General features: G+C 49.4%; 2 protein-coding genes across 5 annotated transcripts in view; both read left to right on the top strand.

Moving 5' to 3' along the window:
- Positions 1-2,341, top strand: part of CUNH15orf40 (chromosome unknown C15orf40 homolog) — a 37,180-nt gene extending 34,839 nt beyond the window's left edge. For both annotated transcript variants that reach the window (XR_005651901.1, XR_005651900.1), the window contains one exon: positions 1,394-2,341. The gene's annotated coding sequence lies outside the window, so the exon portion shown is untranslated. The remainder of the gene's footprint in view (positions 1-1,393) is intronic.
- Positions 2,342-6,348: 4,007 nt separating this feature from the next.
- Positions 6,349-25,998, top strand: part of HOMER2 (homer scaffold protein 2) — a 106,220-nt gene continuing 86,570 nt past the window's right edge. Inside the window, exons 1-2 of one of the 3 annotated variants that reach the window (XR_005651899.1) lie at positions 6,349-6,455; positions 8,926-9,054. Coding sequence is in view for 1 of the 3 variants with exons in the window: in XM_039858490.1 (XP_039714424.1) it covers positions 10,945-11,033 (89 nt within the window). In the remaining 2 variants the exon portion in view is untranslated. Of the gene's footprint in view, positions 6,456-8,925; positions 9,055-10,852; positions 11,034-25,998 lie in introns of those variants that run through there. The other 2 variants (XR_005651898.1, XM_039858490.1) reach the window with 2 other exon arrangements.

Below are 25,998 nucleotides of genomic sequence, written 5' to 3'. Positions count from 1 at the left end.
CTCACTGGAGCAACCTGGATGTGGAAGAAAAAAAAAAAAACAGAAAAAAAAAGGAAGGAAGAAAAGCAAGCCTCCCAGCCTCCATTCAGCCGGTTTGTATCAGAAGGGCCCCCAGGTGAAATTTCAGCTCCCGTGAAGGACTGGGTGTCCAGTGTCTGCTTTTGTAAACACATACTGCAGAGTTGGTAGACAGAAGCTTCCCAGCTTCTTTCCATACAAAGACCCAGCTGGATCTAAAGATGGAATATGATGTCACCAACTATCTATAGATATTCCTTAATTAATACCTGGCCAATGAGTACCTGGTTCTTTTGTTCTAAATTGGGCCTACATCTCATTGTCATCCATCAACTGTGGGGAGCCAAGCCAGGGGGCAGGGCTGCCAGAACCTGGGATCATCCAAGGCCTTCAGCAGTAAAAGCAGAAGTAAGAGCCTGTATATAGCCCTGTGTAAGGGGCGTGGGGCGGGGGAAGGGCCACGTGTGCAGAGACAGCAAGCCCAGAGGAGTCTTACGTTCGGGAAGGCAGCCCAGTGATCTGACTGGCTCCTGGGAGAATGAAGTCAGTCTGGTCGGGAGCCTTTATCTGCACAGCCCCAGGTGGCTGGGTTGGCCCCACCTTGCCGATGGAACGCTCTAGTTCCTTCTTTCCCAATGTTGCCTTTCATAAGTCTCACTCTAGGTACTCACTGCACATGCAGGCTCCCTGGCCCACCCCAGAAGGACCGTCTCAGCCTGTGTAATAAATGCCCTGCATCTATGTGATGAGGCAGGTTTGGGGAAGCTCTGCCCTGGTCATTCTCGGCGTCTCAGTATGAATAGGCTCTGTTCACTCCTCCAAGTGCTTCGATTTCTTGTCAGTTTGTTATTTTTGGCCTGACATGGGCTCTGTGAGAGTCTCATGTTTTCTCAGAAGGGACAAGGGCCCCGTCCTCCCCATCCTAGTCTTCAGGGCTCTGGACTCTTAGCCCCTCCAGCCAAGGCCAGGTCATAGCCAGATGCTGGGCCCCAGCTAGAATAAGTGGATATATGTTTTCTCCTTATTGGGGGGTCAGCCTTGCCTGTCTTGTTGTAATAAGTAATTTTAGAAGAGGCAGTTTGGTGGGCTGATGGTGCCCTTTTGCTACCTTTCACGTTAAACCTCTTATCTGCTCTAATTAGCCAAGAGTATTTATAGAGCACATACTATGTGCAGAATAAGCAATAAAAAGTAAATTAAACATGTCCGTACTTTCTGGGCATTGCGTAACTTGTTCGGATTTGGGATAACAAAAAAGTTCTGGATGGTGGAGATGGTTGCACAACAGTGTGAATGTGCTTAATTCCACTGAACTGTACACTTAAAAATGATTAAAGTGGTAAATTTTGTGTTATGTGTATTTTTCCACAATTAGGGGAAAAAACCCAACTTGTTCAGGAGATAATGTACCCAAAAACCAACAGAGGAAAGACATTTACAAAGTGATAAACCAGCAAACATAAAGAAGCACATGAACTTAGAGGGATGCGCGAGTGAAGTAAACCAAACACCTAGACAGCTTTTATGCCGTTTTTGAAGGAGGTAAGAATTGATAGACTGAAGAATTACACCAATGAAAGAGAGGGCATGTGTGAAGACAACAATAGATCATGTGTAATAGAAAGCAGATTTCTAAAGGGACGACTCAGCGGAAGAGGCAGCCCTCACACTGCCAGCCGGCCTGTGTGTGGAAGTGCCTGCCAGGGGGAAATGAGGGATGAGGAATCTCAAAATGGTGAGGGGAAGTCTCCCTGGGGCGGGCGATAATGGCGAGGCCTCTTGCTTTGAGCGAGTAGACAGTTATTGTCTTGATTCAAAGTGATCTTCTGCTAACTCTTCTGGTATTATAACAAATTACAGAAGAAAACTCCTAGAGACCCCCGAGGAGCGAGCTGTTGGAGATGGTTAGAAATGGCCAAAAAAGGTTGGCCAACTGCCAGATCTGCTCTGTGCGGGAGCTGGGAAGGAGCTGGAGGTTGCCTTGGAGCAGCCTAGGCAAGGGCTTTGTGGAACAGACAGCCAAAACCCAGCAGGCAGTTGATGTGAGACAGGTAGCTTTCAGGAAAGGTGTTACCTGACACGAGGACCCCAGATTTGTTGGGGGACCTCACTTAGAACAACTGGTGGATGAGCCAAGCTTTATTGGAGGCAGAGATGCTAGGAAGCAGAGTCACCGTGGCCTCCCAGATGGGGCTAGGGAAGGAGTGGGAGTAGGGCTGTGTGCCTGATAAGCTCACCATACAAGCCCAGCCATCTGGGCCTAGTCTGGCACTTAGTAGGCGTTCAGTAAATATTTGCTACATTAAAATGAGTTGAAAACCCACTTGATTCTATTTTGTGTGATTTTGTTTGTTTGTTTTTGTTTTGTTCTTAGTTTTCTGGTAAAGAGTTATTTCCTTTTTAAAAAAAGAAGGTATTTGATTTGGCTAAATCCAGCCACATCTAGAACAGCATGACTCGCTGGGTGCTAATGACCACTCTTTCATCCTCACGGGCTTCCTTCACTCCCCTGATGAGTTCGTCTGTGCCTTCCTCAGTCCTACTTCTGCTCCTTCAACATGCTCTTCCTGGGTCCAGATACTTTCTTGCTCCCTTGCAAGCTGCATACTTGCCGTATCTAATTACTGGGCATCTCCTCTTGTTTGTTCCTCAGATTCCTGCTTCTCAGCATTCCAAAATTGCACTCCTCATCTCTCCTGTGTGGTTTGCTGCTCCTCTTCCTCCAGGATGCCGTATATCCTTAACAGGCATGAGCATCTGCTCAACGTCTCCAGCTGGAAACCTCAGTGCCACACATGACTCCACCATCTTCTTAACTCATCCTCAGTCTTGTTGAGTCTGCCTCAGACATGGCTCTGGAATCTCACCTCACCTCTGTGAGGCTGCCCCATCCCAGGTACTCCAGAACAGATAGACAGGTGCCTATCTGTTCTGCTGCTGTTGCCAATCAGAGGCAGCGAATCCATATAACCCCAGTCCCTCTCAGAGAGAGTTAGCAGGCCTTAGAATTATTTCCTTCTGCCCTGTGCTCAGAAGAGATACTGTACCTCCTTTGCCCCACAAGGACGTCGGTTTCTTAGTTCTCCACCAGAGCCCTAAGTCTTAAGAAAGTCCAGCCAGTGAGCCAGGGTGTGTTCCTTTTTGGTCCTACCAGTTCCCAAACTCTGGGGCTCTGGGGTGCAAATCCACTTCTCTTTGGGAACCATGAGGCTTAGAGCAGTGTTTCTCAACCGTGGCTGTACGTTGGAATTACCTGGGGCATTCAAAGGCTTACTGATTCCTGGGCACCAGCCAGACCAGTTAAATTGTTCTCTTTGGAGGTGGGGCCCTGGCATTTTGTCAAGGCTCCCTAGGTGATTTTAATCTTCAGCCAAGGTGGAGAATGTCTGAGTCAAAGCATGTGTTTCCACTCAGATTCTCAGAATCATGCCTACTCTCCAGCTCTCCAAGTAGAAACTGGCCTTTTCAGGTTGTCCAGGAAGAGCTTAACTTGGAATGACTCTGCTAGGTCCTTAACCATCTTTCCTCCAAAAACTCATTCATCTCCTCTGGACCAGGCACTGGGAAACAAACCTAACTACATGCTTACAGTGGGCATCTGTCATTTGGGGTACCACCCCATATCTACTTACTTTGATTTTCCCAGCCCTTCATTTTCCTCTGGGTTCTGCTCCAGTCCTACTCCCAGACCATGGCCCTCAGTGAGAAGCCACCTCCACCCCTCACTCCAGGGCCACATATGACCCAGACTAGTCCAGTCAGGGCGTTTCATCACCCTGGCTACAACGCTTGGCTCAGGGACAGACCCCTGCTTTAAGGCAGGACAGTCAGACACAGTGCAACTCAGTTCTAGGGCTTTGGTTTGAACTTTTGGGAATTTGCTCATTTCTTGCCAAATAGGAATGTGAGCCTAGAGCCAAGAAGAGAGCTTGTCTGAGGATGGAGCACAAACAGGGTGAGGAAAACCCAGGGAGGGACCCTGCCCCCTAAGATCACTGTCTAATGGAGGAGACTCACTAGTTGACACATCCCAAAGGATCAGGATGGTGATGACCCATGTGCTAGCTCAGGGCAGCAGAGCAGCATAACCTACATGTCCCCAGGGCAGTTGCAGCTGGCTGGGCTGCCCACAAGCTCATTTCCAGTTTCGCCTCATAGTTCTGCTGAGAGGCAGCAGGGAGGTCCAGCCCCACCTCAAGGTTATTGGATTGTTTGATGATTAACCCTTCCGCCCAGCAGCTGAAGCTTCCCAGGACCCTGTAACGCAGGAGCTCCCTGGCTCCTCCATCCTACTTCAGGCTCCCATCCCTTCCTGGAGGCCGATCGACACCGCCTCTCCTTCCTGGCCTTGGCTGAAACCTGTCTTGCTTAGACCCTCCTAACTGACTTCTCCTGCCCCTAGTCTTTGCCTCTCTAGACCATTCCCCCCACTGCTGCTGCACCATGGAAGATGCAGATCTGATCATGCCAGCTTCCTACTTCAGAACTTCCGCTCGCTCCCTGTGGCCCTCAGAATCAAGTCTGAACTCTTTAATGTGCTCTCAAGGTCTTTCACAATGTGGTTCCAACTCACCCCTCATGCCTGGCCACTTCCCACCACTATGGTTGCCGAGCCATCCCCGTGGACATTCCCCATCACCTCCTATTTTAGTCAAGCCCTTTCATGTTCTGTGCCTTAGCAAGTGCTGGTCTGTCTGCAAGAACTGGACCTCTCTCCCATAAGTCCTTTAAGATCCCGCTTTTTGAAGCCTTCTCCAGGCAGCGTCAGTATCTCATGGAATTTTCTTCATACCCCAGTTACGTTATATTTTGCTGATTAGGCTGTTTGAGGACATAGACTGGCTCAGAAGAGGTGCTCAGTTAAGGTTAAATGAATGGTTGAAGACTGTCAGAATCCCCGGAGGTATCTGGGACAGACTTGGAAAGCCCCGGATGGTAGCCACTGTTTCCCATTTATAGCTTGCCTTTCTGAGAGCTGGTCCTTGGCTAGATTGAAAACAGAAGGGGCTGGGGCTGGGGGTCCCTTATTGATCCAGTGTCATCTTAAAGAGATGCCTCATATTCTACCCTTAGGTGCTCTGAAGCTGCGGAGTGCTTTGGGCACAGGTCAGCAAAGTATTACTGAGCAGAAAACGCGTAAACTGTTCCCATACAGTTTCAGAATACTCAGGCCAACACTACTAAAGTTTAAAATGTTGACTATAAATGCCATTAGAACAGTGTTAATTCAGTTACAATAAAGAATGGAAATTTCACCCCGTTTTCACCATTTTAGCCAGTAATTATAATACTTACAGTATTGGGAATGTACAGTACCAGGGATGGAGCTAAGCACTTCACATGTATTCTCTCACTCAATCTTCCTAACAGTCCCACAAGGGACCCACACTTTACAGAAGAGAGAACTGAGGCTCAGAGGGGTTAAAAGCTTGCCAGGTGTCATAGAGATAGTGGCAGAGCAGGGACATAGCCTAGGCCTGAGTCCAGTGTTTCTACTTTTATATCATGATACACATCCAGTTTACCACCAGGTCCTGCTGAGTCTGCCTCCAGTGTGTATCTCTAATCTGTAATCCACTTCCCTTCATCTCTGCCCTTATCTTTTGTCTAGGCTCCTGCTAGAGCCTCTTAACTGATCTGCATATACTTTTATCCTTGTCTCCTTCTTCTGTCTTTTCCTTCCAAGAGCCACAGTGATCTTCAAAAAATGTGAGCCAGATTGTGGCATTCCCCAGCCTTTCATGCAGAGCATTTGGATAAATCCCAGATCCTGAACCCAGCTCCAGGGCCCCACATACCATTCCCACCCCATCCCGTGGCTTGCTAAACTCACCGCATTCTAACCACACTAGCCTTTCAGATCCTCAAAACCAGCCTGTTCTCTGCCACCTCAAAGACGGTCGCACAGCCTTCTCTACCTGGGACCTCTCCCCTCCTTGTCATCCCTGGCAAACACCTCTTTGTGCTTCATGCCTCTTCTTGGGTGCCTCTTCCAAGAGGCCACTCCTGAGCACCCCTCTCAGCCGAAATTAGACCCTTTTGTTGACACAGATCATAGTTTATAGATTTGTATGATTATTTGATTAATAGCTTCTACCCAATCTCAAAGCTCCATGATGGAAGAACTGTGGGTTTTTGGGTTTTTTTTCTAAGCACTATCCCTAATGCCCAGTATAGTACCAGATACATAGTAGGTGATCACTAATTGTTAAAAATAAATAAAAATTTACTGTGTTACTGTATAGTAGTCACAAATATAATCTAATAGCTATATAATATCTGACAGTTATTCACTTAATGGCTTTAATAAGACATTTGTTTCATATGCAGTTGAAAGAACTGAACTCTTATGGTCAGAAGAAAAAGATGTTCAAAGTCCCTGGATCAGCAGTGTCAGAAATCTGAACACACTAACAATTACATCACACATGTACACGGTGAGCCTCGTTTTGCTGTTGAAAGAAAAAAATATACAGATTACAGGTTTTGAAATCAACTTAGTGGGTTGTGAGCAGCACTGCTTTTAAAAATAGAATGAAAAATGTCAGAATGCTTTGCAGACAAGAGGGTAAGAATTGTTTTGTATAACCTTCACTTATATATAACTTCTGTTTCCATTTTATGTAGCTGTAACTGTAGGTAAAGTTGAAGTCTAAACTGGGTTGCGGTGTAAAATGTATTTCTCACTGTGGGTTGCAGTTAAAAGAAAATTGAAAAGTATGGATTTCAATGGCTGGCTTTGGAGTCAGGCAAACATTTTCAAGTCCCAGGTGTCCCCTGATGAGTTACCTGTTCAGGATTCCGCATGCTCACCTTTCTGACATGGCCAGTGACTGGATTGTTGGAGGATTGGTAGACAGGAGACTCCCAGGACTACTTTTTTTTCCCCCCAAAAAAAAGTTAGCAGTTATTATTATATAGCTGTGGTTTGGAGGGTCTACTTTCTTTTTTAATAAACTTTTTATTTTAGACAAACTTTAGATTTACAGAAAAGTTGCAAGAATAATACAGATTTCGCATATACTCCCCCCTCACCCCACGGTTTCCCCCACTATTTACATCTTACATCGCCACACAACATGTGACATAAGACTTTATGTACACTTCACCAGCTTTTCCTCTTTCTCTTCCAGGATCTAATCCAGGATCTTATATGCATTTTGTCTTCACATCTCCTTAGTATCTTCTGGTCTGTGATAGTTTCTCCGTCTTTCCTTGTTTTATATGACCTTGACAGTTTGGAGAAGTGCTGGTCAGGCATTTTGCAGAATGTTCCTCAATGTGGATTTTTGTCTAGTGTGTTTCTCACAATTAGATTGGGGTTATGGGTTTAGGGACAAAATATCACACAGGTGAAGTACACATCTCATCACTTGCTATCAGAGGGTACGTGATATCAACATGGCTTATCTCTGGTGACCACTTGGTCAAGGTAGTGTCTTCCAGGTTTCTCCACTGTAATGTTATGATTTTTCCCGTTCCATACTCTATTCTTTGGAAGAAAATCACTAAGACACTAAGACCAGCCTACTCTCAAGGGAGTGGGGGCTGTCTACACATATTTGAAATACTTCTGCAGGAAAGATTTCTCTTGTCCACTTATGTGTGTATGTATTAATTTATGTCAGTATGGAGTCCTGTATATTTATTTCATATTTTGCATTATAATCCTGTACAGTGTTACTTATTCTGTGGCTCACATTTTCCAGCTTTGGCCTTGGGGAGCCCTTTCCATTGCCTTCAGCGTCCCTTTGATGTGCCCTCACGCTGTCGTTTTTTTGAGCACTGCCTTGCTTTCTGGTACTACACGCTGCTCTAGGCTCCACTTGTATTTTCCCTGCCCCAGACTGAAATCAGCCATTTCTCCAGGAGCCAGCTTTTGAGAGACAAGGAGCAGAGATGTGGAGTCACCCTTGTCGGCACAGAGGGCGCACAGTGCCTTCCTGCCCGGGGCGCTTGGGAAAATCAGTTGGCAACACAGAGGAAGGGCACATGTGGAGCTGCTCTCTGTCTCCTTCGTTTCTCAGGCTCAGACTGCTCTCTGGCGAGCCTCCCACAGTTATCTGATCTGCCCCGGTGAGAGTGCAGAATGTTCTCCAGACCCACTGGCCATGCCTGGTGGTCACATTCTGGGAGCCTCTGCCGCCCATACAGAACGGCAGGAATCTCAAGTCTCTGGGCTGGTGCTGGTCAAGGTCTGGCCACCCAGACTCTGGGGGCATCTCTGGCCTGCTCGTCCCCAACTCTGGATCTGTGCAAACACCGATGTTTATTTTCCCAAGGCTGCGGTTTCAAATTTGGCTTCCACCCCACTTGCGCGCTCTCATGTGTGTTCAGTAGGTGTCCTTGCTTCCTTTAGAAAAAGTAGCCCCCCAGGCAAGTTCCCTCGACCTGGCTTACATTCCCTGCTAGACCTTTCTCCCCTCTCCAAAGCTCACTTCTCCACTTTCCCCAAGACCGCCCCTTCTTTACCACATCTTCAGTCTTGTCCCCCTCAGTGCCTTCTCTAAAAAGACACTCAAGTCTTGGCCTAAAAAGACCCTCCTTGGCCTTGCCTCAACCTCCAGCTAGCACGATATCTCTCTCCCCTTCACTTCGGGCCTCTTGAAGGAAGACACTTCACCATCATCTCCTTTGACAACTGGGAGATTTTCCACAGAAAAAGGGTGACTGTTGGCTTTGATGGAGGGGAGGCACTGATAAGAGAGTTAAGTGGCCCCTCTGTGGGCATGACTCCACATTGATGACATGCTGGTAAGGACTACCCCGGACACTTAGACAAAGACTCTGGGTGTCTAGGAAAGCCCCTGGGCCAGGAGAGCAGTAGAGTTCACTCCCCACAGGGCACAGGGGACACCCATTTCCAAATCTTGTCTGATCAGCCCTTTTCCTCCCCTCACCCCATAGCGAGAGCCTTTACCAGAGAGTGCCAGCATTTAACCTCACCTTCAGCATCGCCCTGCTTTCCATGGACTGTGTGAAGCAGCCCAGTGACTCACCAGCCTCACCCGTTTGTCCTCACCGCATCTTCCCAAGGTAACGCGGGTGTGCCCTTTCCATCAGTGGAGCAGGGGAAACTCCCACTCAGGGTTTGGACAGAATTTGGCCCTATTGCACTGTGAATCTGTCTTCTGGTACCCTACTCCCGCTGAGCTGGCTTCTGCCATTTATTCACCTTCTGATGACCTCTCCCTTTGATGCTTCAAGAACACCCGCCTCCCCGCACCTGCCCCAGCCATGGTCTTTGAAGTTCCACTTGTGATTGATAAGTTTCCTCTGGTACCAAGTGCTTATCCAGTCCTGGCTCTAAACTTGAGCTCACAGACCCTAGTCAATTTTGTGTGTCTGCGGCCTGGCCTATTGTCTACTTCATTCATTCAACAAGTATTTATGGAGGACTTACAGGCACAGTTCTAGGCACTGGAGATTACACAATGATGAGCAAAAAGCTATGGCTTCCCAGAGTTTGCAGACGTGCCTGGCAGACATATTAAGCTGATAATGGCACAAATATAACGAACAATAAGTGCAGTGAAGAAAAAGCGCAAGAATTCACGGTCTTGTCTGGGCATTAAGTAAAGGTTCCACAGAGGAGTGAAAGTTTGTGATCTGAATGAATAGGAATTGACAAGGTCAAGGGGGTTGGGTGTCAGAGACAGGAGGAAAAAATCTTCCCAGACTTTGAGAACAGCATGTGCAGAGGTCCTGGGGCTGAAAGGAAGCTGGCCAGTGGCTAGAGAGAGTGCAGGGACTGCGAGGAGGAGAGGCTGGGAGGGCAGCGGAGGCGCAGTGGGGCAGGGCCTTGCACGCATGTTCACTATCTTGGGTCTTCCTCCCAAGGACAGCAGGAAGGAAGCCACCGAAGGATGTTGAGAAGGGTAACAGGATCAGATTTGTGATTGTGAAAATTACTGACCAATTGGTGGTACCCCCACCCCCAGACTTTGGGGTTTGCAGGTAAAGTCATGGTCCCAGGAGAGATACCTGTCGGGTAGAGGTGGCTCTGCACCATATACTTGTTCCTTGACTTTTTACTGTCCTGAGATGCCAGGCTCAGGAGGGCAGTGTTCTCAGCAAGTGGTCCTGTGGAAGGCCCAAAGCCGGCAGGAAGGTTAGGTTAGTCCCAGTGCCAGCCTTTAGCAGGGAATCAGGATCCGTGATGGGGAAAGAGATTAAGAGACTTCGTCTCCAAGTTTCACTTTTACCATCTCAATTTCCCTGGCTCTAAGAATAAGACAAGCTTGATCAAGCCTCCTTAAAAGCGATTGCCCTCCAATTGGGAGCCTCCATCCCCTCTTTCCCCGGGGAGATGCCCGCAACACCTGCTGCGGGTTAGGATCCTCCCTGCCACATGGGCTTCTGGAAATTTCATGTCGGCGGGTCCCCTAGGCCAGCCAGCCTGGCAGTGGACAGCAAGATGAAGGTGGGGTTCAAGGAGGGGTATGGCCCTGCCTCTCTTAGATTCTGAAGACCTGAGCTCTGATCTGAATGTGTGACCCTGGGCAAACCACTATCCCTCCTGGGGCCTCAGCCCCTCACCTGCAAACCCAGCTGCGAGTGAGATTCAGCCCAGCAGGCGCGATGCTTCTTCGCGGCATTGCGCGGAGCCCCCAGGTGGGCGCGCGGCAGGGGCGCGCTGACGCGGGACCGCCAAGGGAAGGGAGCTGCGGGAGAGGCCAGCGGCCACCACGCGGCCACGGCCCCCCGCCCCTGGGCTGGGTGCCGCGGCCCGGGGGCCACGAGGTTACGTAAGGGGCCGGGCGGGGGAGCGGGGCGGGGCGGGCACCGCCCGAGCGCGGCGGCCCAGCCCCCGGCGGCCCAGCCCCCGCCCGCCTGCCCGCCCGCGCCTGGCGGCGGCGGCAGCGGCAGCACAGCTCGCGGAATGGAGCGGCGCCGGGGCTGAACCGGGCGCGCACGGGCCGCCGCATGTGCCGCGCGGGGAGTAGCTGCCGAGCGGGCGGACAGCGAGCGCGAGAGGCTCCGTCGGAGCGGCCGCGGAGAGCGCCGGAGATGGGGTGAGTGAGCCCGCAGCGCCCGAGGGCTGCGGGGCCGCCACCCGCGTCCCGGCTCAGGGGCCCCGCGCCCGGAACCTGGAGCGAGCGCGCCGCCGATTCCGCGCCCTGTGCCCCGCGCCCGCGGACCTTCCCTCCGAGCTGCCCGGGCGCGGGCACCGCGCGGGTTCAGGCGCCTGCCCGGCCTCGGTGGCGGTGTCTCGGCGGTGCCGCGTTCCCTTGGCCCCGGGCGCGGTCACCTACAGGGCCTGTGTCTGAGCGAAGGAAGCAGTTTGTCCTCAACGATTGGGTTTATTACAAACAAAATGGAAATCCAAGTTTTCCCGGAAAGGAAATAATAACAAGCCCCCAGCGCGGGGAGTGGACTTCGAGATGGCAGGGGATGGCGGCAGTCCGTAAGGAGCCTAGGTGAGGCTTCAGTCTTTGAACAGCCGAGTAGATGCTCAGGAGAGAAGTTGAAATACTCTGTCGAAGTGACTAATGCTTCTGAGTATATAAAGTAACGTGAGAGGCAGGGTCGACTTCTCCCGGCGTCTCTGAGCAGTAGGCGCTGTGAGTCACGGAGCCACTGTGCTACCACCACAGTTAACTCCTTACGTTTGCTCGCGAGCGGAGCGCACTTCGCGATGTGCCGTGGGTATTCAGGGAACGGTTATTATGCCCATTTCACAGATGAGGAAACTGAGGCCCGAAGTGGTTCGGTACTTTCCCCAGGTCGTGCAACTGCCGAGCGTTCCTAGAGGGACACTGTGTGTGTGGAGGGAGGGAAGAGGGAAGCCACGGCCTGATCGGAGGGCGCAGCAGGGGGGAGGAGGGCGTGGGGGAGGGCGTGTGGACACAAGTGAACCAGAGCTCCTGAATCCCCGTGTCCCCTGCTGTTGGGTTTAGCGTCCTACCTCCAGGCCTTCCCCAGCCGAAGACTTCTGCTCTGTGTGTCTAGAGGTTTTGCTTTCCTCTATGGGGATGGTTAGGGAGTGCACGGGGCGACCTTGTCCTGTTGGCCTGGCCCAGCTCCCATGAATCGGTCTCTTTATTGCGCCTTACTCCAGATAAGTTTCTGAAGTCATTTTACCCCGAGAACTTTATCTGTGAGGTCCCCAAAGTGCTTGGAGAAACCAGAGGGAGGCCAAGAGGAATTCTGAGGAAGGGAAGTATGAGGGCTTTGGACCAGCGTGAGCAAGACAGGGAGACAGAGCAGAGCCAAGTGATTTGCTTAAAACACTGGTACCCATCCAGATTTCACCTGGACAGAAAGAAACTGTGGGAGGTTTTACCAGACGCTCCCTGGCTGGGAAGCAGACTTTCTGTAACATTTCCAGTGACCACTTGGTAGACTGTGAAAGGCTGCTCTTTAGCAGTGGGAACCTTCGCGGCTCTCAGATTTCATATTTTTAAAAAATGTACGGGAAGAAGGAGTTGGCAAATGCTGGTCTCAAGATGGAAGATAAAGGGATCTGGGAATTTTAACTCTCTGTTCCCCCTCCCCCCAGCCAGCAGAAAACCAACCCAACACACTTGCGTGATCAAAAACAAATATTGAAACTCCAACTGTGGTGAGAGCAAATGGTTCTGTGGAAATGAAAGTGTTTATTCACAGAAGCTTCAAGAAAATGTCAGAAAATAATTTTTGTCCGTGGGGAAGCAGGGAGGAATCGCTTGGGGATTTTGTTTAAACATGGAACACGTCTTTCATGTAATTTTAACATCATCCATATATGTCTGTTACGTCTAATAGGTAAGGGCTGGTTTGTAACTCCTACCTGCTTCTGCCATTTTCAACATATTCATTTCTTCTATAATTTATGAGAATGTACAAGCCATGGTTGTAAATTGAGATGGAGCTAGGGCTGGATAAGCAGTTCAGACAGAGGTGGGTGGGGGAGCCATTTTCACTGCAAATAGAACTGGTGTCATCTTTTCCCTGCGTTGAGTAGGATGGAGGAGGGAGAAGCGGGAAAGGGCAGCCAGTAGGAAACTGTGTTGTGGTCCTGTAGCCTTGTCAGGGCTCTGCCGTGCAAGTGTAACCAGGATTTAAGGAAAAAACTCTTAAGTTTACCACCCTCCCCCAAAAAATGCTTTTCCTCATTCTGACATTCACTATGATCCCACGCTTCTCTTCTGTGCAGTATTTTGCACTTGTGTGCGGTTTCCCCAGTGAGTTTGTGTTCCTGCTCCCGGAGGCAGCGTTTTCAAACCTTCCTTCTTCAGACCTTCTCCCCACCTCGCCTCCCTTCTCACTGACAAAAGAAAAGCCTAGTCCAAGGACAGCACCACCTCCCCAACAGCCTACAGCCCCTCCTGCTGCCCTTCATTTTCCTTCCCACGTGTTTTGCTGGATGGCCCATCCCTCCTTGTCCCAACCCCTCCCGGGGGACCATCCATCCCATCTGCTCTCACTTCATCAGGAAACATTTCTTGTCCTTCGCTTTCCTCTCTCTCCAGGATTTTTCCAATCAGTTACAACACGCTTCAGTCCACTGTTGTCCAGTGAGACTTTGTCCATTCCCTCATGGAAATGTTCTGTATCCGCATAGCCCAGTACAGCTGCCACCAGCTACATGTGACTAGTGGGCACTGGAAATGTGGCAGGGGACCTGAATTTTTAATTTAATTGACATTTAAATAACCACGTGTGGCTAGTGGCTGCCATATGGGACAGTACAGCTTTAGCTTCTGTCATCCAGTGTCTCTCTCCTGCTTCCATTCCACTTCTTCGCTCCCCTTCACCTGAAAACATCTTGAGATACATGTCCAAAACCACTGTCTGCATCGGTTTTCTTGGCTCACCATTCGCTCACTTCCCACACTGTACAGTACTGTTTCTGTTTCCCCGCTCCACCCAAACTCATCCTGCTCAGCTCTACTCAACTCTTTGCTTCTCCTGTCCACTGAAACTGCAGCCTGTGACCTGCACAGTGCCAGGCTCTGTCCTTGTCCTGCTCTACCTCAGCCATGTTCCTCACAATGGCCATGCCTTCCTCCTCGAAACAGTTCCCCTCCCAGCATCTTGCCACCACTCTCTCCTGGTTTTTCTCTTACCTTCCGGATGGTTCCTTCCAGTCTCCCTGGTGGTTGCTCCTCTGCCCAGCCTCTGATTGATGGGGTTGCTTAGGGACTGGTGGTCCTGGTTCCTTTCCATTGTCAACACTTCCTAGGTCATGGTATTCTCCTCACCCCAATGTCTGTGAATACCAACCGCATGCTGACAAGTCACATGTTTTCCCTTGGACTCCCTACTCTTAACCGTGGGTGGAGCTCTTGATAATCCTTCCCTCCCTCCACCCAGCCCATCCCAGCCAGTGGCCCCAGAATCCACCTCTTTGCTAAGAGTCAGCCTGAATTCTTCTCTCCCTTACTCTGTAGATCTGCTTCCAGGATATATCTGCAGTGCATTCACCTCTGCCCGTCATCATGGCTCCCACTCCATCTTGGCCACTGTCGCCTCCTTCCTCCAATAACTTCCCTACAGGCCCCCAGCTTCAGCTTTGAGGTATCTCCAGCCCATTTCCCACACTGGATGCCCAAGTGAGTGGCTTTTAAAATCACGAATGACATGCCATCACTCTCTTCCCTACAAGCCCTTCAGTCATTAGGGGCTTGCTGTGCCCCATCTCCAGCTTTGCCAGCCACTCTGCCCGACCCTCACTGCCTTCTACTGTCATGGCCTCCTTTCCTTTGCTTGCCCTGTTTAGGGTTCTTTGAACTTGCTATTCCCTCTGCCTGGAGTGCTCTTGCCCTGGCTCTGTAAATACCTTCCTCGTTCTCCTCCTCCTAATTTCAACATCAGGGTCATCTGCTCAGAGTCTTTCCACGATCATCTGGGCTTTGTTTGCTTATTTATAATCTCTTCCCCAATAGCATCTGGCAAAGATAAGGTCTTAGATTTTTCCACCCATGTACTCCAACACCTAGCACAGTGTCTGACACCTAATAGGCCCCCAATAAACGTTTTTTGATTGAGTTAATGCTTGAATATGCTGGGGCAGCCTTGCTTGGACGCTGGCCCAGAAGCTGTGATAATTTTTGGATTACCTTTTATATAGCTTGTTCAAATGAGAGTTGCAAAGGCCAAGGGAGAAAGAAATATCATTTGGATGCAGTTTTCCCTTAATGCTAAAGCAAGCCATTTAGCTTTTGTCGTGACTTGGGTTAATTTTCAGGCATCAGCTGTCATCTGAGTATTGGGGTTGTAAATTACCTTCTTACCTGCCTGCAAAAGGCTAACAGAAAAGCCGTCTTGTCCGCTGTGAGTTTTAGCTGATTTTGTTGGTGTTTACAAACAAGATCTACTATATTTCTGTTTGGCGTCAGCTTACACTCATTTATTGTGTTAAGCCAAGATTACGTTGCAGTGCACGGAGGCCACAGTCTTGGTTATCTAACACCTCAGGCCTTATTTTGGTAATCTATACCGATTAACTTTCGATGTTCATCCCTTCTCTAAGTTTCCATTGCTCCTGAATCACACCAAACTATGCCGTTCCTACAAATTACGGCCTTTTCTTTGAGGCTAAAATAGATACAGTCTCTCAGATATAGTCTTCTCCTGGTCCTGCTATGAATGTTTCAGACTTCACTGTCTAAGGTTCATGCTATCTCTTCGTGTGCAAGGCAGTTGGAGAGTCTGTTGGGGATCCAGGATGAACAGAGCTACTAGTTAGTTCCTGCCCTTGTGGACTTTATGGTTTAGAAGGAGAGATAAGTCACATATGTAAGTACCAGCTTTATATGTGCGTTTAAACAGAATGCTGTAACCCACGGGTGTCAGAGGTGGTTCCTGGCTATTTGGGGACCAGCACACTACGGGGAGGTGCTGGGGAAGCTGTTAGCATTTAGAGTCACCCTCATGATGGAGACAGCCATCTCCCTTGGCGTCAGAGTTGAAAATATGCAGTACTTGGAATGGGGTAGGCACTAAACAGATACATATTGAATGAATGAGTGATAGGAATGAATGAATGAAAACTCTGTCGGTGGACTTTTACTTTGGGGAGATGCCATCATTTTCGTGGGAAAAAGCCCTGAAACTCCTGGCCTTGAGGGTTTTAGGATGGAGCCATGGGCACATTTGATGTTTGAACACAGTGCCCCGAAGGAAAACCCGGAGAAGAGGGGTGGTTTGCTTTGTCTAATGGACTCAGTGATTTTGTGTAAATTATCAGGTTTCTTCTCTGTAATGGCTCCTGGGGAACTGAGAGTCAAATGCGTGGTTACCTTTAGCAAATTTATCAGATCTCCTCCGTTCTCTCTGTTCCTTGCTCAGTTTTATGGCCCTTCTCTGTTTGCCTTCACTCTTTCTCATCTACCACCTTTTTTTTCTTTTTAACAAAATAAAAATAGCTTTGTTTTCTTCTGATTGTAAAAATATTACACGTTCTTACTAAAACTTACAGAATAAAGAAGGAAGTGAAAATTACTTGTCATGCCACATCACAGGGATAACTCCATCAGCAATTGGATGTCTGTCTTTGCAGACATTGTCCTTTGTATATATGTCTTTGTGTCTAGAGCTATGTCTTCATAGTGCAAATATATTTTTAACACAATGGAATCTATCCACAATACATCTGTTTTGTAACATATTTGTTTTTAACTTAAAATACCTTGAGTGGACATCTTTCCATGCCAGTAACTATAAATATACATTTAAATCCACACCCACTTCTAATTTGTCATTTTGCTGAATGTTATACATTTTTGTAAATCTGCCTAAATTCTTTTTAGGACAAGGCAGGGTATATATATCTGTATATAGATATCTATATATATATCTATATATATATAGATATGTATATCTATATATCTATATCTATATATATAGATATCTATATACAGATATATATACCCTGCCTTGTCCTAAAAATGTATGTCTATGTCCTAAAATATGTATATCTATATATCTATATCTATATACAGATATATATACCCTGCCTTGTCCTAATGTCAAAATGTCAAAATGTCAAAATGTCTTTAAAAAATATATACATATGTACACACATATATATAGATATATATACATATATACACATATACGCACATATATATCTATATATCTGTGTATATATATGTATATATATCTATATATATGTGTGTATATATGTATATATTTTTTAAAGATATTTTGACAATCCCTTAAAAGCAATTGTTTGCTCTGAATGAATTATCAAAGGAAAGAAACGATGGAAGAGACCAAGATCACAATGAACATTGGGTAATTTGCGGTTACACTGTAATTTTGGGTGAGTCACTGCTCCTTAGTGAATCTTGGTGAGAGCATCAAGGATTCATCATTGTCGCTAATGGTGGTTGGTGGACCAGTGCCCAGCTGCTCAGATTTTTGTTGTTTGTTTGGAATATCAGGGCAGAGAGATTCTGCTCTGAGACCTGGAGGAGAAGGTTCTCTGCCAGCAGGACTGTGACCACACCTGAATGCCCCTTCTGCTTCAAAAGCCCCTTGTCTGGTGGGCATCACACCCCCTCCTTCAGAGAATTGCCTGGTGAGAGGATTGGCAGGGACTGGAAGGGATGTCTCTACAGGAAGGACGTTACAGTCCCTGCTTTAGTTGTAAGGTTAAGGTTTAAAAAAAACACAAAACGCGGATGAATCCTGTGACGTGTCACATCAGCCAACATTGACATCCAAAACCTTTGGAGAAAGATTTTTCTTTGGTACATGGAGTAGAGATAGGATCTCTTTTCCACTTGAAAAGAAAAACTTTTTTCACCTTTCTCACAAGTGAAGTGAACAGCAGTCCAAAAAGAGATTTACAAAGGAGGAAAGGCATTTTCCAGAATATTAGAAATCTCAAGTGTGCCAAGTCCTGATCTTACAGATCTTGAGAATTAGACGTTGTTTTTTTCCAATGAAAATAAATTAAGCAAAACCAAAAGGAGTTGGGGCCAAATGCTTCTAATTTGCATCAGTTTTGATGCACTGGTCTCTAAGCACAGCTTGCTGTTGTGTGTGCACGTCTAGGTGTGGCGCAGGCAGGCTGCCCCCAAGGCATATTTATAGGTTGGGAGGTGAGCGCTGGCATCAGAAACCAGCTTCCTAGCAGGGTGCGCTTGTGTGGGTTGAGCGTCAGGTTGGAAGCCTCTGCTAAATGTACGATGAAGCCTCCCGTAGTTCTGCCGCCGGGCGCTGTTAGTCATATGGTATTCTGGTAGAATTTATTTAAATTATATTTCAAATTAGCTTGTTAGAATAAAAATATGCTTGTGGGGAACACATTTAGACATTTGTCAACGACAAGAAAGATTTAAAAAAAAAAACACTTCTATTCACAAGCCTGGTTGATAGTCTTATTATTATTCCTCTAAGGAATTGGGAACTGTGGGGACTTGTCCTTGGTGCAGAAAAGCTTAGGATAAGGTATTGCCACCAGCCTGAGCAGCTAGCCTGAGAACCGAGCGTTAAGAAACTCCCCAGTACACAGGTGCCTCCCAGCCCAGTTGAGGCCGGCTCCTGGCCGTGAGAGGGGCTCGGGTCCTTTTCCTTTGCCTTGCTCTGGCGAGGTCTCGGTCCAGATCACCAGCGAGGGGCAGGCTGAGCCCAGGGCCCTTTGTCCTTCAGCTCTGCAGGGAATTGTGTCTGTGGCTTATGGGGTGGGGTTTCCACAGGGACCCAATTAGTAAGGACTGTAGCAGACCCCACTGCCTGGGCGTAGGATCCCTTTTGGGATCTTTAATTGGAAAAGCTTTTAATTGGAGTTGTTCTGATAAGTGGTGAAAAGGAGAGTTGCTTTGGCTTCTGCTGTCCTGGGGGAGGGGGTAACGGAGAAGATCCCTGTGGGAAAAGGAAGGGAGTCTGTTCCAGGAGGCTCCGAAGGGCAGGAAAGGGAGCTCCCAGTGGAGGTGGCATCAAGGCAGATTTCAGCTCAGTGGCAGTGACGGAGAGCTCTCTAAGTCCTCTGAACAGACTGAAGATAGAACTGGCTGTCTCACCAAGTGACGAGTTTGCTGTCATGGACGATCACTTCTTTGTGGGGCTGGGAAGGACGGTTAAGTACAGACAGGTGAAACCCCAGCCCCTAGGCTGACTGTGTGAGCCTAGACAAGTTGTTTCATCTCTCTGAGCTTCATCCGTAGAATGACTGAGATGATTGAATGAGAAACCTGTGTAAACATTTAGCACAATGCCTGATGCATAAGTACTCAATAAGTGGTGGCCACGTGTGTCATGGTCGTCATCGTTTCTGCTGTGGGTGGGAGGTTGGGGGTGACCTTCTGGAGTACGTGGTCGCAGGGGGTCCATCACTCACCTTTAATCCTCAGCTGTTTGCCCCAGTCCTGAGCAGCGCCAGAGATGGTCCCCTTCATAACAACCCAGACAACATGAAGGTTGCCCTCTGAAGCCTTACCTCATGTCACTAAGCCTCAGGCAGTGTTGGCGGAGGAATGTCACTGGCCAGAGGTTGAGAAGGTCAGGAGAGCAGACCCACACACTCCAACAGGAAAACCAGTCTGCCAGCCAGTTGCTTTCACAGGGAGGTGCGAGTGTGGCCAAAAAAAGAGGAGTTTCTTCCCATTGTGGGAATCAGACTAAGGATTTGTATTGCTGGTAGACAGTGAGGGAAGTTTTTTAGTTTTGAAGAGAATATTCGTATTAAGAATATTATTCCAGAGATCGGAATGAAGGGTAGTGTGGAGAGTTAGGAGTTTGGAGGGAAGAGACCTAATGGGAAATAGCCATAGTCTAGGCAGGGAATGATGAAGGTAGGAGGGATGGAGAGGAAAAGGGAGGTTTATACAGGCATGCCTCATTTTATTGTGCTTTGCTTCATTGTACTTTACAGATGTATTTTTTACAAATTAAGAGCAAGATCGTCCACCAGCAAAAAGATTATGACTCACTTTAGTATGGTGTCCTGGACTGACCCCGTAGTATCTTTGATGTATGCCTGTATGATGTAAACCTTTCCTTGTTCTGTGATGGATCTGAGGCCGTCTCCAGGAATGTATGTAATATTAAAAAAAGAAAAAGAAACATATGTGTAACACTGGGATGAGGGGTAGAAAACTTGAAGGTCTTTCCTGCGGAGTTGCTAAGTTAGGACACAGATTAAGCTATCATTTAATGAGAATTTCATGGGTTGTAGTTACTATGCAGAGTGCTCTCTATACAATATCTCATTTAATTCTTACCACAACCCCCACTTTCACAGTTGGAGAAACTGGGCTTCAGAGATTCAGTAATCTCTGCTCAAGTTCCCAGCCAGGAAGTGGCAGAGTTAGGAATCCAGATCGAGCTCGTTTGAGAGCAAAACCCGTGTTCTTAGGATGCAGTTTCCAGAGAGTCATGTGGGAGATGGGCCCACATGTCTTGGGGGTCGGGATGAGAGAGAGGCTAAGCTGCCAGCAATTTGGATGTTTCTGGACTGCGTGCATAACTGAGCTGATGGTGGTACCGCTGACTGACATTGAGAATTCAAGATGAATGTGGTTTTTTCGGAGGAAGTGGTGAGAGTTTAGTTTTAGGTGGGTATGGTGAATTTTCACTTGTGGTGGGTCATCCGTGGGGTGGCCTCTATAAGTAGAAATTCATCTCAGCAGTTAGGATAGAGTCCAAGATACAGATTTGGGAGCCATCACCTCTGGGTGGATTTGCTCTCCCAAGGAGAGAGTGGATCGAGAAGAAGAAGAGGGAACTCTGGGAAAGGACTGCGATGGAAAGGAAGGAAGAGAAGCCAGTGGATGGACTGGAGGTGAGGGGAGTCGGAGGGAGGCAAGAGGAGAGAGAACTGCTGAGTAGGGGCAAAGGCTTCTGGAAGCTAGGCATGGGGTGGGGCCCCATGGTGCCAGCCGTTAAATACCACTGCGATGTGGGGCGGAGAGGGGTGTCAGGGTGCTGATGGATGTGAAGAGCAGCTTCAGCCAGGTGTGAAGGCACAAATGCATTTGCAGGCAGTTTAAGGTGAGAGTACGGTGAGGGAACACGGACGTCTGGCTGAAGATGAAGGCGAGCTTGCGGGTGAGGCAGGGTGGAAGGAAGGTCGATTTTTGTTCCCTAAGTGGAGCATGTTGAGAGGTCAAAGAACAGGAAGATATTGAGGGTACTAGAGAGGCGGTGAGGGTGTAGGCAGGAGGGAACTAGAACAGGAGCTTAGGGAAGGAGTCAGCCTCCAGAAGGGGACTGGGTTCGTCCTCAGAGCAGCAAGGCGCAGACACGTAGGCGTTGTGAGGCTGGGGTGGGACGTGAATGAGGGAGCTGGATCGGCTGGGTTTTCCTTCTGCGTGTGTGCTAAGGAATTGATCTGGGAACCAGGGACTACATCAGAAAGAAAGGAAACGGTTTGGTACAACAGGTTGTTACCTGGTTGGGACAGGGAGTCAGCTCGGGCATATTAGTGAGTGGCCTGGAGGGGCCAGTTAGAGATTCAAGAATGAGTTTGTAAAGGTGCCAGTCACCACAGCTAGTCACCTTGTCAATTCACCAAGTGACCTGGGTGCAGAGGCAGAGGCAAGCAGTCCCAGACCAGATGGTGGGTAGGCAAAAATGGCCACCCTGGTTGGAGGCTTAGTGCCCTGCCATCTGCAGTCCTGGGGGACACTGTATGGGAGGGGGAGAGCCTGCTCTGTCCCCATAAGTCACCTTTCTGCCCCTGCTTCTCTGAGTAGCCAGTTATTATTCTGTTGTTAATAATTCTTCCAGACCCTTTCTAAAAAAAAAAATGCATTGAAATTCTTGCTAGCATGACCTCCTTGAGTAATGAGATTTGTGAGTTTATTAACCTCTGTGAGAAGTGGATTTCCTTGCTCCACGGGAGCGGATAATCTCTCAGAGGAATGGACATTAACACGCTGACCTGGACAGCAAGCTCAATGTCCGAGGGCAGAGTCAGGGTGCGGGTGCGGGCGGTCTATCTGTGCCCTCTTGTCCCGCACCTGGCGTTGTGTGTGTCCTATGGACGGGGCGCTGATGGCCTCTGCACATTTCTCTCCCCTCAGCCCGACTCAGTGAGTCTCGCAGCGGCCCAGAGTTGAGGTGGTCAGAGAAACCAAACCGTAACAAACCCTTGTTTCTTTCAGTGAGTCTAATTCTTTAAGTATGGGAAGGGAAAAGAAGGAGATGGGAGCATTGAGTCTTATGCAGACAAGACTGTCTAGACTGTGTCCATTGACACAGGCCTGGGATTCCTCTGTAGTTGGAAGGGGATTAGGATCTGTGCTGTGTGACTGTGGTGGAACACGCCCTCTGTGTTGGCCTTCAGGGCTGTACACATACTGGATATTTGACATAAGCTACTTGCGAGGCATCCGTCTAAGTGGCAGTGGTTCGTGACTTCATCCTCATTAGTCTGGCATTTCAAGCCTGCTGTCACCTAGCCTGATCTACCTGTCTTCTGTGTACCCTGAATACTTGGAACAGGCTTTTCTATATTGTTTATAACATAAAAAAATTATAATACAATGTCACGTTGACCTATTATCATAGTCTTCGTCTCCCCCACCTTTGCCAGCCGGGCCAGTGCAGTCCAATAGAAATATGAGTGCCACTTATGTAACTTACATGTTCCAGTGTCCACATGAAATAAGTGGAAGAATCAGATGAAGTGAACTGTAGTATAATTTAACCCAGTATATCCAAAATATCACCATTTCAACATGTAATCAATGGCGAGTAAACTAGACATGGTCCCCCTTCCCATGGAATTTACATTCCAGTGAGGGAGACAGACTCTACCCGTCTCTGCCCTCCTCCCCCTCAAAACACCTGTAAACGGATCCACAAATAAAATAACTGCAAGTTATGCTCCATGCCATGAGGAAAAGAAGCAAAGGCTGAGACCGACTTTAGAATGTACGGTTATGAGATGCCTCTCTGAAGAGGTGACATTTAAGCTGCCACCTCATGTGAAGAGCAGGAACAGAGCATTCTAGGTGGAGGAAGGAACAGGTACAATGACCTAGACTGGGAAAGAGCTGCCAGGAATGCGTGAGAAACTGAAATCAGAGTGGCGAGGCTGCATGGCAGAGGGTGAGGGGACAGCCCCATGTGGGGCTGGAGAGAAGTAGGTGGGGACACGGTTGGCCATGGCATGAACTGTGGCTTGCGTTTGAGATGCACCGAGGTTGAATAAGATGGAAAGATTTTAACGGGGCTGCGACACGACCCTTCTTCTGTGTTAAGAAGACCAGTGCTCTGTGGAGAACGGGTTGGAAAGGGACAAGCACTGAAGCAAGGAGACCAGTGACAGGGTTCCTGGGTCCCAGGTGCGGGGGGTGCTGGCTGAGGCTGAGAAGGTCGCAGAGGAGAGAGAAGTGGGCGGATTCCACAGAAGGTTTGGAGTTGGGTTTGCCAGCGCTCTCAGAGGGGTAAGGCAGCGGTCCCCGAGCCCTCTGGCACCAGGGAGCGGTGCAGCTGTGAGAGTCTAATGCCTGATCTGAGGTGGAGCTGAGGTGGTGATGCTAGAGATGGTGGCTGCAGGTACAGATGAAGCTTCGCTCGCTTGCCCGCTGCTCAGCTCCTGCCGTGCGGCCCGGTTCCTAACAGCCCACGTACGGGTACTGGTCCGCAGCCCAGGGGTTGGGGACCCCTGGGGTAAGGGATGAGGGAGAGGGAGGACATAAAGTGGGCTTCTTGGTTATTGCTTTTAGCACCTAGTCACTGTGGGGAAGCCTGGAGGAGGAGGTTAGGGATGGGTGGGGGAGTCAAGGTCAGGTGTCCACATGTTAAGCTCGAGGCGGTGAGTGGAGCTGGGGAGGAGGCAGAGAATTATATGCATCTGGAGCTCAGCAGAGGTCCGACTGCTGACAGGCAGGGTGAGGTCATGACTGAGAGGTGGTAGGCAGGGAAGGGGAGGGCTTGGGAGCAGGGAGCACCCATCGTTTAGGTGGCATCAAGGAGGAGCAGCCAGCAGAGAAGATGGAGGAGGTGTGGCTAGTGAGGGAGCGGGAAACTGGGTGGTGGCATCGGGGTGGCCGATGGAGTCCTGTCTCAAGGAGGAGGGCTTGGGCATCATGTTCCGCGCTGTCAAGATGCAGCCTGGAACTGGGCAGCATGACAGCTGCTGGTGGCCCTGACCTGAGCAAGCTCGGTGGTGAGGTGGAACCAGGAGCCAGGTGGGTTGGAAGATAGGAAGGCTGGGCAGGCAGTTGTGTGGGGATGTGTGGACCACTTTTTCAAGAAGTTGACTGTTAAGGGAGCAGAGAAATAGGATACTAACATGAGAGGCTGTAGGTAGAGGGAGGTTGTACTTGCGATAGAGCTCAAGCACACGTGACGCTGACGGGAGTGCTGCCCCAGAGGAGGGGCTGACAGAGGGACCAAAACCTTGAGAGGGTGGCTGGGGGTGGTTCTGGCCACCAGGGGAACGGTTGTCCCTTGGAGGGCAGGAGGGAGGCCACAGTGAGGGCACATGCAAGCAGGCTTGGGTGTGCTGGATGACGTATGAGTCCGTCGTGGCTCCTGTTTGCTCGGTGAAGCATGAGCCAGGCCATCCGCTGAGAGCCAGGGTGGAGGACGGGGTGTGGGAGTCTGAGGAGGAGAAGAGGGTGCGAAATTGCCTGAGAGTGGATGACAAGCCTACCAGAGAAACCCAGGCTTGTGGGCCGTGGCAGAGTGACAGTTTGAGGTCAGAGAACATGAATTTAAAGTGAAACTTGTCCACCCAGTTTGGTGACATTGAGCAGTTGCTTGGGTGTGGGCATGAGGAGGCAGATGGCAGGACGCGTCAGGCTGAGGGACAGGGCATTCTCATGGGATTGGTGACAGTGATAGAGCATGGGGTGGGTCTGGGCCATTCAAGGCAGAGAGTGGAGCTGGAAGGTGCTGGTGGAAAGTGGTGGGTCAGTGGATGGAGGTCTCTGTGGGTGGGCTACCTAAGCCGGTGATCCAGAAGGGTGGGCTCTGGGGGCAGGAAGCAGGGGTTGGGGATTCACACTCTCAGGTGCATTCCTGGAGACGAGGGCTCCTGGTAAGACTGAGAGTGTCACTGAAAGGACCTGGGAACGAAGGCATTTCCGTGGAGGAGGTGAAGGAACTTCGTCATGGGTGTTGGGAGTTATCCACGTGGATGGTGACAGTGACAGGAAGTGGGCAGAGGAAGAACCTGGGCCTAGAGCCGAAGCCCCTGATCAGCGGCAGGAAACAACTTGGAGGCTTGGTGAGAGACAGGTGGCCGGGATGGCCAGGCCTCCGAGGGCATGGGGCGTGGAGCGAGGAGGCACAGGGAGACCTCGCCCTTGTCCCGTTATTCCCTGCTTCTGTGAGAGATGAGAGGAGCAAGTCAGTGGCGTGTACAGCGGAGAAGTGCTGTCCTCTGGGACCAGCCTGGTTTCAGTGAAATCGCAAAGGTGAAGGGAACATTCAGGCTGGGTTGCTGGCACCTGCAGATTTCAGGGGGTTCACTGAGCCTCCGGAGGGAGAGCCAGTAGGTGGAGGGAAGGACAAGCTCGGGTTGTGAACGAACAGAGCAGGGAGGACCCGACAGCCTGAGTGATGCTGGGTGGCCAGGAGGGTGCAGTCTGTCCCGAGGTAGAGGATGATGGCACATGTTCCTGTCTTGAGGCGGGGAGTGGGGCAGATCTTCCTGAGTGCGGGAGAGACTTGGGGATTCAAGCTGATGGTGAGCTCCGTGCGAGTCAGCCTGGCATCCCAAACGCGGACTGAAACGTCAAAGACCTCGGTGGAAGTAGAAATAGCTGTAATGACATAATGAAGGAGGTGATGGGCCTGCTTCCCTCTGCGTCTAGAATGCTGGGCTTGGTTCCGGCTCCAGAGTTCATCAGACTTAGATGGGTGGAGGGGGAGCAGAGCAGGAGGGGTCTGGACATGTGTTCTGTGAGGATGATCTGAAGGAGGGATCTTAAAGTGGGGTCTCTAGATGCAGGGTGGGGTCTGTGAGCACCTCTCCCTCCACTGGATGGAGAAGTGTACCTACGGGTGTGTACTTCTGGGGAGGTGGTCCATAGTTTTCACCAGACTTTCAAAGGGGTCCCTGACCCGTACGAGATTACAACCACTCGT

Source organism: Pteropus medius, unplaced genomic scaffold (assembly GCF_902729225.1).
Source record: "Pteropus medius unplaced genomic scaffold, Ma_sr-lr_union100, whole genome shotgun sequence".
Classification (NCBI taxonomy): domain Eukaryota; kingdom Metazoa; phylum Chordata; class Mammalia; order Chiroptera; family Pteropodidae; genus Pteropus; species Pteropus medius.
This window is presented reverse-complemented; position numbering and strand designations above follow the sequence as displayed.